General features: G+C 37.1%; 1 protein-coding gene across 1 annotated transcript in view; it reads left to right on the forward strand.

Annotated features, from left to right (window-relative positions):
- Positions 1 to 13,464, forward strand: part of LOC124552512 (tubulin-specific chaperone D) — a 192,117-nt gene that overhangs the window by 132,207 nt on the left and 46,446 nt on the right. Inside the window, exon 13 of the mRNA XM_047126801.1 lies at positions 2,337 to 2,507. Coding sequence (XP_046982757.1) covers positions 2,337 to 2,507 — 171 coding nt within the window. The remainder of the gene's footprint in view (positions 1 to 2,336; positions 2,508 to 13,464) is intronic.

Raw genomic sequence — 13,464 nt, forward strand, 5'->3', positions numbered from 1 at the left:
TCTTCTCAGTTTGCAGTCAGTCAGAAGAAGATGGTGTCAGCTCAACAGAAGACATTTTGTGTGCTGCAGTTTGCAAAGAGTGAGTTGGTGATTTCGGTCCAGCATGCTTTTTGTCAGCTTTTTGGCATTGATCCACCTGTACCCAAAACATACGTTGTTGGTATCTCCAATTTGAAAAGACGGGATGCTTTTGCAGAAGTAAGAGTCCACATTGACCTTGCACTTCTGAAAGGAAAACACTGTGACTGGAATGAGGTATCTTCAAATACTGGAGAATTGGCTTTTTTCACAATTTCAGGAGGACTCTGATAACTTCATTTTCCAACAGGCTGGAGCTCCACCACAGTGGCACATCAACATATGTCAGTTTCTCAGGGACACTCTGCCTCAACTCTGGATAGGGCATGCGGAACACCGAGACACTGCATATTCTTGGCCTCCAAGATCACATGACCTGACCCTATGCAATTTTTTTCTTGTGGGTATATGTGAAGGAAAGTGTGTTCATCTCCCTTTGACCTTATGACATACAAGAAGTGAAGAACAGAATAACAGCCGTCATAACTTCTGTGAAAGCAGATACACTGTGTAAAGTTTATGATGAATTTAACCATCATTACATGTTATTCATACTGGTACTGGTGGACCCACAGAACATTTGTAATAGCATAGCATAGCAGAGCATTTTACAATTTATCCGACGTTTGTAGTATGTTTATATACAAACATAATGGAGTTTTGAAATCGTGTCAATGCTCTGTGTATACATCACATTTTGTTAAGAAAAAGCACAATTTTTAACAATTTAATTTTCACTTGTATTATTTTGCAAGAAATATAGTTTCTCAATCATGTACATAGAGATTAAGGTTACAAACAATTACATATACGTTTTAAATGAAGCGATTAGTAGTTTGTGAGTAAATACTAATACATAATGCAATTAAAAGGTGTCAGACTATTCAGAAATTTCAAATATTTGTGGATGAATCAGTTATAAACAGGAATGTTTGTTTTACTTGCCTTTTTGCAAATGGAGAACAGTGTGACGTCTGCTCATTGCATTCGTTTCCACTGATTGTTCTCCACAGCTAGAACATTGTCTTGGTTTTTCTTTATTCACAGTCACAATGTCAGAGCAAAGAGGTGCCTGTCATCTATTGCACAATGTGTTATAATCAAGTTTTGCATGCCAGAGGGTGTAAAACCATCCAAAATTCTGAAAAGACTTGCAGCACAGTTTGGGGACAACACCCTCAGAAAGAGTAAAGCTTTAGCATGACACAACAAATTTTTATGAGGACAAGAAACAATGAAGAATGTCACCCAATGACCAGCATGACTGAGAAAGGTTTTTGAACAGTCTTTTCTGATTTTAAAGGAGTTCTTCTAATCGATTTTTTCCACATATGATGCATATTATTGCACACTTTTGGACCAACAAAACAATCATACCATCAAAAAATGTTCACATTTCAAATCTGTGAGAATGATTGTGCTCCATGACAACACTCAACCCCACACAGCTGCCCGAACTCAACAAAAAATTCAGTAATTGTTCTGGACCACACTAAAACATCTTCCCTACAGTTCGGACTTGTTGCCCTGCAATTTTCATTTGTTTGGAACACTAAAGAAAGCAGTCGGAGGACACCTTTGGCGAGAGAGGCTTTGTTGAAGAATTTGTACGCGATTGGCTGCTGCCGCAACCGTGTTCTTTTATGAAGGCCGTATCAAGAAACTGCCTATCCACAGGGAAAAATGTCCCCCCCCCCCCCCCCCCCCCCCATTTGGAGACTATGTAGAAAAATAAGTTTGTGTTTTTGAATTTTTCTGGGGCTTAAATAAACTCATTACAAAATTTCGGTTTATATTTGATTCACTCTCAGTAGATCTATAGTAAAAATTATCAGCTAGTGACTGTCATCAAAATTTATCTTGAAAAATGTTTTCATTGCACTGTCCTGGCAAATAGTCTGATCACTGTTGCATGTGATCTGACATGAGCGTGGGCTATGGAGTTTCATCACTCCAGAATTGCTATTATGGTCATTTTCACAAACAACACAGAACTTTTCATATTTGCCTCAGTGTGCATGTGCCAGCTTCCTGTTCACAGCACTTGTACAACCATGACAATTTTGATGTTTCTCTTACACTTTTTGTAATTCGTATGGACATGTTATATGCATTAGATAGTTATAGCCACTTGTAATCACTGTAATTTTTTTTTTTTAATTATCTTGTGCAGTACTGTTTTTGGAACACATCTGGTATTTTCTGATAACTGCAAAACAGTATGAGCTATATATTGACACACTTCACTTTTGCCCCAGGTTCATTCCCGAAGTTAATGCTGAATGGTAAGGTGGCAGACGTTCTAACAGCTTTGGTACACTGTTGCCACATCACAGATTCAACATTAAAGTGGTCGGAAAGTAGGAGAGATGCCATAAATGCAATCACAGCTGTTGTCAAGACTGTTGGAGTACAAGGAGTTATGCAAGGTAATTGTGAAGCTCGTGTAATTAATTGTTCATGTTTTGAGACTTTAGCTTCTGATTTCCTGCAGTCATAGAAAGGTAAAATCTGCACTGTTCATAAATATTTTTGCTCCACCCTTTTATGTTCTTCCATGAGCTCTTCTGAAATAACGCAGTTTATCATCCATAAGAAAATTGTGTTGACAGATCCGTAAAGAGACTGAGACAGCCATGTAAGAATATTCGTGTGAGTATTACACACTAGTATACTTGAGGAGGTTTAGTAAGTTGCATGTATTACGCTCAGTAAAAGGGATGGAGAGAGAACAACACTAAATTGAAAGAGAAAATATGAGATCCCGGAACCAGAAGAATCTGTATGATATAGGAAATTTTTGGCTGTAACAAAACATGGTGTACACACAACCAGAAATAATAATGAAACTGTCCAATCTGCTGTGGCATATGTTCCATGGATGAGTAATGTAGATTATATGGGGCAAGTCAAAAAGTATTTGCTCAACATTTTTCTAATTTATTATAATAACAGTACAAAATTTGTTATGGTGTTATATTCAGTTATGGTCATTATGCTTTTCGATGCACTTTTCAAAATTTCCTTGCGAACTCTCTCATCATTGAGCAGCGAAGACCAAGTTAAAGACAGTATGGGATTTTATTGCACTTGGATGAGTGACCGTTTGGGTTTGGCGAATGCTATTGGCAAGCAGGGTGCACTCAACCCTTCTGAGGCAAACTGAGGAGTTACTTGACTGAGAAGTAGCGGTTCCACTCTTGTAAACTAACATACAGCTGGAAGAGCAGTGTACTGACCACATTACCCTCCAAACCCGCGTCCAGTGATGTTTGTGGGCTGAGGATGACATGGCAGCCGGTCAGTACTGTTGGGCCTTCATTGCCTCTTCGGGCAGAGTTTAGTTTAGTTTTTACGTTTAGGATCTTCACGTGCCTCTAGGCTACAAGGCCCGTCAGGTGAATAGTAAAGTGAGGTGACACCAGTAATTGTGTAAATTAGCAAAAGAGTTAGTTTTGCCTGCTTTACACGTAAAAATCTTTTTCATTGTGCAGAGCTTTCACTCAATTCTGCCCAGCAGCATAATCTGCTGTGGCATTGCAACTACAGTCAAATAAGTATTATTCCAAGAAGTGTGCTTCAGGGAGACAGGGATTTTTACACATATTTTCCAATACATGCATCCTCTAATGGTATTTTGATTAATAGTAAGAGTAAATATAGGACAAACTCTGCAATTCACAGTCACAGTACTAGATGTAAAAATAGTGTTCTTAATTTTATTTCTCATATTAAATGTTTCAGGAAAGCCTGTAACTATGTCATTCATGATTTAAATAATGAAAACTGCACCACTTACTTATTTTTTTTTTTTATTCTTAGTACAATATGTTTCAAGAATTTATTCTCATTTTCGAGTGTATTTGTTGAATTTGTTTACATGAATATTTTTGGTGATGTTTGCATGTGTGGTTTTCTGTCTCTCTTGCTTCTTTTTGAAGTTAGACTGCAATCATAAAATCGGACAAAATGAACCTGTGTATGTTTTTAAAGGATAATGCTAGAAATGATATTTTGTTTGTCTACTTACAGGTATTGTTCCTCCTCCATTATACAGAATATCCAACACACAAATCATCACTTACACTGTTTGTTTACAAATCTTGCAACAAATGTATTATGGCACTATGAGGAAATGTTCATATTTGTGAAAATTGTTACAGTTGTCATATATAGGAGAAACATTTGAAGAAATTAACTGATTCACTATCTAGTTTGTCACTGAGAATTTTTTCTCTTTGCTTCTTGTGGTGTACAAGAATTTCAGGTTCCTCCATTAGATCCATTGTATGAGATTTTTGAAAGTGGTGGAGTATCTTAAGATCTTTTTCTATGTTTTTGAAAGGGTGTTCAGCGTTTTTATGTGTGTTGCTATTGCTGATTTGTAAATTGTTTCTGTGTAACAGCTGATGTGCTCAGTGTCCTCTAATTTGAAAAGTCCTGCCAGTTTGTCCTATGTAGTAGCTTGATCAAGTTTTACATGTTATTTTTTATATTCCCGAGTCTGAGAATTTATCTTTTTTATTGTGTAAGATGTGGACTAGTTTGTGTTGTTGTTTGTAGAGATATTATATATAAAAACAAAGATGAGGCGACTTACCGAACGAAAGCGCTGGCAGGTCGATAGACACACAAACAAACACAAACATACACACAAAATTCAAGCTTTCGCAACAAACTGTTACCTCATCAGGAAAGAGGGAAGGTAAGTCTTTCTGCTCCCGGGATTGGAATGACTCCTTACCCTCTCCTTTCGTCTTCCCCTCTCCTTCCCTCTTTCCTGATGAGGCAACAGTTTGTTGCGAAAGCTTGAATTTTGTGTGTATGTTTGTGTGTCTATCGACCTGCCAGCACTTTCGTTCGGTAAGTCACCTCATCTTTGTTTTTATATATAATTTTTCCCACGTGGAATGTTTCCTTCTATTATATTGTTTGTAGAGATAGCTATTTTCACTTTATGTCACTTAAGTAGGTTTGCTGTTTTTTTTGAGAAATGTTCCCTACGTAAGGTAAGCTAGCCAAACATTTGATTGTATTATTGGTTCCTTGTAAAGAACCAGGAATTTCATTCTTTCTTTATTTCTCTGTGCATACTATCTATCATTGAGCTGTGGAAGTCGTTGGCCACCACAATTTGCTTAATGATATTTAACCCTTTGCTCTTTGTTCATTGGGATTTTGTTTTCTATATGTATCATCATGTCATATGCACCTTTATTGTGTACATCTGGGAGACATGATGTAGCACAGGTTGTGTTGCTAGAGTTTCTTTTTTTCTGTCCATCTTACAATTGTGCCTCCTGTTTTTGTTTTCTATGCAAAAATATAGTAAATTAATGCCACTGTTTTTCTTTTATTCAGCTATGAAATTTATTGTCTCGTATACATTATTAAACAAATTTATGATGTTATTGGTGTCTTTATTGTCACCTTTGAGTTACATTAAGATATCATCTACGTATCTTTTGTAATATACTATATTTTTTTAAGCAGTGTGTTCCTGGCTATTAAATATTTTCTGTTTTATGTGGGTTAAGAAAGTGTCTACTATAGTGCCGGAGATGAGGCTGTGGGTAGTCACTCCATCTGGTTGTTGATAAATGTTACCCTGAATACAAAGTAGTTGTTGTTGGGAATTATTCCTAGTAACTATAAATTCAGTAATTTCAGCTTGTGAACACTTTTTGTGCTTTAGTAAGTTGTTCTTCATTACTGCAATGGCTTCTTTAACAAGGCTATTGGAATACAGGTTTGTGATGCCTAGTGATATGAAATGGGCACCATCTCAAATTTTTATTTCTTTTATTTCAATGACTATTGTGTTATTGTTTTTGCAATATATGTTGTTTCATATGTGAAATACATTTTAGGAACTGATTGAGCTTGTGAGATATTTTGCATGCGTGGCTGTTCATACTGTTAACTACATCGGCATCTATATCTATACTCTGCAAACCACCGTTAGGTGCATAGCAGAGGATACATCGCATTGTGCCAGAGTTTCTTCCTGTTCCATTCACTTATGGAGCATGGGAAGAATGATTGTTTGAATGCCTCTGTGCATGCAGTAATTATTCTAACCTTATCCTCACGATCAAAATGTGAGAGATACATATGTGGTGATGACGATGTTTGGTTTGTGGGGTGCTCAACTGCGCAGTCATCAGTGCCTGATACATATGGGGCTGTAGTACATTTATGGAGTAAACATTTAAAGCTGCTTCTTGAAACCTTGTTAATAGACTTCTTGTTCTCTTTGACACTCTCCCGTGGATTAAACAAATCCGCGGCCATTCATGCTGCCCTTCTCTGTATATGATCAGTATCCCCTGTTAGTTCTATCCAGTACGGGTCCCATGCACTTGACCAATATTCTAGAACTGGTTGCATGAGTGATTTGTAAGCAATTTGCTTTGTAGACTGGTTGCACTTTCCTAACATTCTACCAATAAACCGAAGTCGATTAGCTGCTTTACCCACGACTGAACCTATGTGATCATTCCATTTCATATCCCTAAAAAGTGTTGCAATCAGGTATTTGCATGAGTTGGCCAATTCCAACAGTGACTCATTGATATTATAGTCATAGGATACTACTTTTCTCATTTTGTGAAGTGAAATATTTTACATTTTTGAAGAGCATACTTCCAATTTCTGCACAATGTTGAAATCTTATCTAGATCAGACTATCTTTTTGATAGTATTTCATTATAGATAACCACCAACTCTGCAAAAAGTCTGATTTTGCTATTAATATTGTCTGCAAAGCCAGTAACATACAGTATGAATAACAGGGGTCCCAACGCACTTCCCTGGGACACACCCAAAGTTACTTCTACATCTGACAATGACTCTGACATGTTGTGTTGTCACTATTAAAAAGTCCTCAGCACAGTAACAAATTTCACCTGATACCCCATATGATCACACTTTTGACAATAAGCATAGGTATGGTACTGAGTCAAATGCTTTTCAGATATCAAGAAATACCACATCTACATGGTTGCCTTGATCCAAAATTTTGCCATTATGTTGAAGATACTACATTATGTTTGCGCTCAGAATACGTTCTAAGAGTCTTCAACTAATTGATGTCAAGGATATTGGACAATAATTGTGTGGATCACTTCTACTACCCTTCCTGTAGACAGGTGTGACTATGCCTTTTTTGAAGAACTGGGCATGGTTTTTTGTCTGAGGAATCCACTTTAGATTACAGTTAGAAGAGGGGCTAACTCAGTCACAAATTCAGCATAGAATCTGACAGGTATTCCATTGAATCCTGGAGTTTTCTTAACGTTTAACGATTTCAGGTGTTTCTCAACACCACTGACACTAGTAATTATTTCATTCACCTTTTCAGTGGTAAGAGGATTAAATTGGGGCAATTGTCATGGGTTTCCTTTGTAAAGGAACATTTGAAAATGGAGTTAAGCATTTCAGCTTTTGTTTTGCTACCTCCAATTTCAGTTCCTGTCTCATTCGCCAGGACTGGACACTAACTTTGGTGCCACTAACAGCCCTTACATATCAGAATTTCTTTGGGTTCTGTGAAGGATCACTTGACAATATTCTGCTACAGTAGCCATTGATGGCATCACATATTGCTCTCTTGACACCCAAACGTGCTTTATTCAACATCTCTCTATCTATAGCCCTACACTTTGTTTTACACCTATTATACAGTAATCTCTGTTTACTTAGAAGTTTATTCACAGTGACTGTTACCAAGGAGGTTCCCTCCCATTATGAACTATTGTTCTTGGCACATATCTATCCCGTGCATGGTCAACTATTATTTTACACTTGAACCAGAGTTCCTCTACATTCTCTTGCCCTGTGCTGAATGTTTCAAGTTCCTCACTGAGAGAACGTCCTTCCTTGCATACCTTAGGTTGGAATCATAATGGAGAGTACAGATGATGTATTTCTTTTCATATTCTGTCAGTAAGAAATATGATTGTCTTAAGTGGCCTTTGATTTTGCTATGGAATTGTTTTGTTGGGTCTTTATTGAATTATACTATGTTGTTTTGTGCAAAGAGTTGTAGAGTTTACTCTGTGTATTCTATTTCTTTCATAGTGACAATTGTGTAGCTTTTATCTGATTTTAAAGTTAGTGCCTGAGTTTCTCTCTTAAGTTTTTTATTTATACTGCGTACTGTTTTTGAATATGTTTATGTTTATCTTCATACTTCACTACTTCCTTTTAGTTTGCAACCCATGGCAGATATTTCATTGCCGTTTAGTTTTACAATATCTGTTGCATTCTTTGTTGTCAGTATGAGCTGCTGCAGTATCTTGTCTGACAGGTTTTCTTTTGTGTTATATTTTAAACCCTTGTTTAACAGCTTTAACTCTCCTTCATTAAATACCCATTTGTGACCGATGAAATAATGCTGTTCTCTGATAGCTCACGAGAGAGTGCCATGGGGCTGACCAAGGTGACCTCTGTAAGCAGGCCTGTAAACTGTATGGATGCATGCTCTCTGAATTCGCATGCATCATGAGTGAAGGTACATCATTCCACTATTAAGATCCAAACCTAAGCTACACAAGAAAGGATGTCCTGTAAGCTCAATCATTTCCTAAAGATGTATTTCATATATGGAAAAATGTATACAGTAAAAAAAAAAAAAAAAAAAAAAAAAACAGTTACGCACTAGTCACTGAAGTAAAAGAAATAAACATTCCATATGGTGCCAATTTTATGTCGCTAGACATCGTAACTCTGTACTCCAGTATCCTTGCAGTAATAAAGAACAACTTAATAAAGCACAAAAATTATTGAATTTAAAGAATTACTAGGAATAATCCTCAACAACTACTGCTTTGCTTTCAATGGTAGCATTTATCAACAACCAGATGGACTATCCATAGCTTCAACTGTTTCTGGCACAACAACAGACATTTTCTTAAACCACTTAGAACAGGAAATATTCAACAGCTAGGAGCACTGCTTAAAAAGCATAGTATACTACAAAAGATATGTAGATGATACCCAAATTTTACGCAAAGGTGACAGTAAAGGCACCGGTAAAGCCATAAATTTGTTTAATAATGTATGCAAGGCAATAAATTTCACAGCTGAATAAAAGAAAAACAGTAACATAAATTTGTTTTGATCTGTGCATTGTTGTTGTTGTGCTCTTCAGTCCTGAGACTGGTTTGATGCAGCTCTCCATGCTACTCTATCCTGTGCAAGCTTTTTCATCTCCCAGTACCTACTGCAACCTACATCCTTCTGAATCTGCTTAGTGTATTCATCTCTTCGTCTCCCTCTACGATTTTTACCCTCCACGCTGCCCTCCAATACTAAATTGGTGATCCCTTGATGCCTCAGAACATGTCCTACCAACCGATCCCTTCTTCTGGTCAAGTTGTGCCACAAACTTCTCTTCTCCCCAATCCTATTCAATACTTCCTCATTAGTTATGTGATCTACCCATCTAATCTTCAGCATTCTTCTGTAGCACCACATTTCGAAAGCTTCTATTCTCTTCTTGTCCAAACTATTTATCGTCCATGTTTCACTTCCATACATGGCTACACTCCATACGAATACTTTCAGAAATGACTTCCTGACACTTAAATCAATACTGGATGTTAACAAATTTCTCTTCTTCAGAAACGCTTTCCTTGCCATTGCCATCCTACATTTTATATCCTCTCTACTTCGACCATCATCAGTTATTTTGCTCCCCAAATAGCAAAACTCCTTTACTACTTTAAGTGCCTCATTTCCTAATCTAATTCCCTCAGCATCACCCGACTTAATTCGACTACATTCCATTATCCTCGTTTTGCTTTTGTTGATGTTCATCTTATATCCTCCTTTCAAGACACTGTCCATTCCATTCAACTGCTCTTCCAAGTCCTTTGCTGTCTCTGACAGAATTACAATGTCATCGGCGAACCTCAAAGTTTTTATTTCTTCTCCATGAATTTTAATACCTACTCCGAATTTTTCTTTTGTTTCCTTTACTGCTTGCTCAATATACAGATTGAACAACATCGGGGAGAGGCTACAACCCTGTCTTACTCCCTTCCCAACCACTGCTTCCCTTTCATGTCCCTCGACTCTTATAACTGCCATCTGGTTTCTGTACAAATTGTAAATAGCCTTTCGCTCCCTGTATTTTACCCCTGCCACCTTTAGAATTTGAAAGAGAGTATTCCAGTCAACATTGTCAAAAGCTTTCTCTAAGTCTACAAATGCTAGAAACGTAGGTTTGCCTTTCCTTAATCTTTCTTCTAAGATAAGTCGTAAGGTCAGTATTGCCTCACGTGTTCCAGTGTTTCTACGGAATCCAAACTGATCTTCCCCGAGGTTGGCTTCTACTAGTTTTTCCATTCGTCTGTAAAGAATTCTTGTTAGTATTTTGCAGCTGTGACTTATTAAGCTGATAGTTCGGTAATTTTCACATCTGTCAACACCTGCTTTCTTTGGGATTGGAATTATTATATTCTTCTTGAAGTCTGAGGGTATTTCGCCTGTTTCATACATCTTGCTCACCAGATGGTAGAGTTTTGTCAGGACTGGCTCTCCCACGGCCGTCAGTAGTTCCAATGGAATATTGTCTACTCCGGGGGCCTTGTTTCGACTCAGGTCTTTCAGTGCTCTGTCAAACTCTTCACGCTGTATCATATCTCCCATTTCATCTTCATCTACATCCTCTTCCATTTCCATAATATTGTCCTCAAGTACATCGCCCTTGTATAGACCCTCTATATACTCCTTCCACCTTTCTGCTTTCCCTTCTTTGCTTAGAACTGGGTTTCCATCTGAGCTCTTGATATTCATACAAGTCGTTCTCTTATCTCCGAAGGTCTCTTTAATTTTCCTGTAGGCGGTATCTATCTTACCCCTAGTGAGATAGGCCCTGAAAAACGTTTGAAAACCAATCACCATAGTGTTCAGTGTGTTAGCAATAAGAGCATGGATCTTAAAATATGTTACCTTAACGTTCAAGGACTGAAAGATAAAGAACTTATCATAAATGAGTTTGGACTTGATAACCAGTTTGATATTTTTTGTCTGAGTGAACACTGGGCTAATGAGAATGAACTTGCAGTTGCCAAATTTGACAATTTTAGTATAGTAAATAGCTACTGTAGGAAAAAGCACATTAGAGGTGGTGTGGCAATTTATTCCAACCAGTCACTCAATTGTACTATAACCAAACTAGACCTAAATTCCTTGAGTGATGAACAGCACTTTGAAGTTACGGGTATAATCATTAACAGTCATAAGCTAATAGTAGTATCCATGTACAGATCACCAAAGGGAAGCATTAACATATTTTTAGAAAAAATGGACATGCTATTGAGTGAATTAAGTAATATTAAATGGCTACATTATGATATTGCAATAGGAGGTGATTTGAATGCTGATTTTGATGTTACTAAATGTAAGGGTAGTGTTGCAGATCTGGAAAACTTGCTAAGACAATACAATTTACATCATGTTAATAACAGGCCCACAAGAAACAAAGCATGTTTAGATAACATCTTTGTAAACTTCAAGACCACTGAAAACACATGCAAAGTTGTAGTGTTCCCATTCTCTGACCATGACTCCGTATCTCTAAATTATGCAAGTAAAATTCCCCTCAATAGGAGCAATGCAAACAGACCTGTCCCAACAGTTGTGATTACCAGACCCATAACTGAGGATAAAATTAACACATTTCGTAATTCCCTTGCTGACAGAGACTGGTTTGGCCATTGTAGTGTTGATGGACATTACACATCAAGTAATGATCTGCCAGCCAAAATAATATTTGATAGATTTTTTAAATCATTCTTGACCCTATTTAACCATAGTATTCCCATAAAGAAAATCAAAATAATGGACAGCAGCCACAAATCCAGATCTCAAAACAGACAAAATATATGGTACACTAAACAGCTGACAGATCTAAAGAAACAAGTTTTGTTACTGTACAACATATACAATAGTATGAAGTCTGACTGTGCCAAATCAGCCTATGTGGAATGCAGGAATGAATACAAAAAAGCCATCCTGCAAGCCAAAAAAACCTACAATGCCAACAGCATACATAATTCCACCAATAAATGCAAAACTGCTTGGAAAGTAATTAACAGTGCTGCCAGAGATACTAAAAAAGACAAAATTAATATCCCACCACAAACACTCAATGAGTTTTTTATTAATTCAGTGAGAGAAATAGGAGACACAATTATCAAACCAGACATTAGTCCATCAGAGTTACTCTCCCAAAATTGGGGTAGACAGTCACTAAATACAAGCATGGTAACCTTCTCCGAAGTATCGCCTAGATATGTACAAGGGGTCATAAAACAACTGAAATCATCTGATAGCTTAGATATATATGGCATATCATCCAACCTGCTAAAACAAGTGTGTGACTGCATTCTCTACCCCTTAACCCATTGCATAAACAAGTGCTTACTTGAGGGATATTTTCCTGATGAGTTAAAACTGTCTAGGATTGTCCCAGTATACAAAAAGGGAGATAAAGACTCTCCATCTAGCTACAGGCCTATTTCAATAGTACCCACATTCTCCAAGGTAATAGAATGCATCATGTACCAACAATTATCATCTCACTTTGAGAATCTAGGAATAATTAATGCTACACAATACGGGTTTAGGAAGAATCTGTCGACCATTGATGCAATCAACATGGTAGTCAGTTACATCCTCAAAGTTTTTGAGAACAAAGGCTTTGCTCAGGTCTCATTCTGTGACCTAAGCAAGGCCTTTGACTGTGTTGAGCACATGCCACTACTAGAGAAACTAGAATTCTACGGCATCAAAGAAAACAGTCTCAGACTATTAAAAGCTTATCTCAACAACCGTAAACAGGTAGTTTGTGTTGGTAAGGAAATGTCAAACATAGAAAATGTTAAAGTAGGTGTGCCTCAGGGATCTGTACTGGGGCCTTTCCTGTTTCTGATAATGATCAATGACCTCCCCTCGTTTATTAGATCCACCACTGTATTGTATGCAGATGATACGACTTTTCTCCATAGCAGTAACAGTCTTAATGATCTTAAAACCTGTGCTGAAAATACACTCACTCATGCAGCATATTGGTTCAGAGCAAATAGTTTCCTGCTAAATGAAAATAAAACTCAGCAGATAATCTTCACTCTAAGAGACAAGCCACTATCTGATGACCCTAGTTCTGTTAAATTCCTGGGAGTTTATTTAGACGAAAAGTTATCCTGGGGCCAACATGTAAACTATATTAGTAGTAAACTATCTAGAGTAATTTATTTATTAAGACAACTCAGAAATTGTGTACCTGAAACATACATCAGATCATCTTATTTTGCATTTTTCCAGAGTATAATATCCTATGGCATTATCTTGTGGGGTAACTGTAGTCATATACAT

This window comes from Schistocerca americana, chromosome 10 (genome assembly GCF_021461395.2).
Source record: "Schistocerca americana isolate TAMUIC-IGC-003095 chromosome 10, iqSchAmer2.1, whole genome shotgun sequence".
Classification (NCBI taxonomy): domain Eukaryota; kingdom Metazoa; phylum Arthropoda; class Insecta; order Orthoptera; family Acrididae; genus Schistocerca; species Schistocerca americana.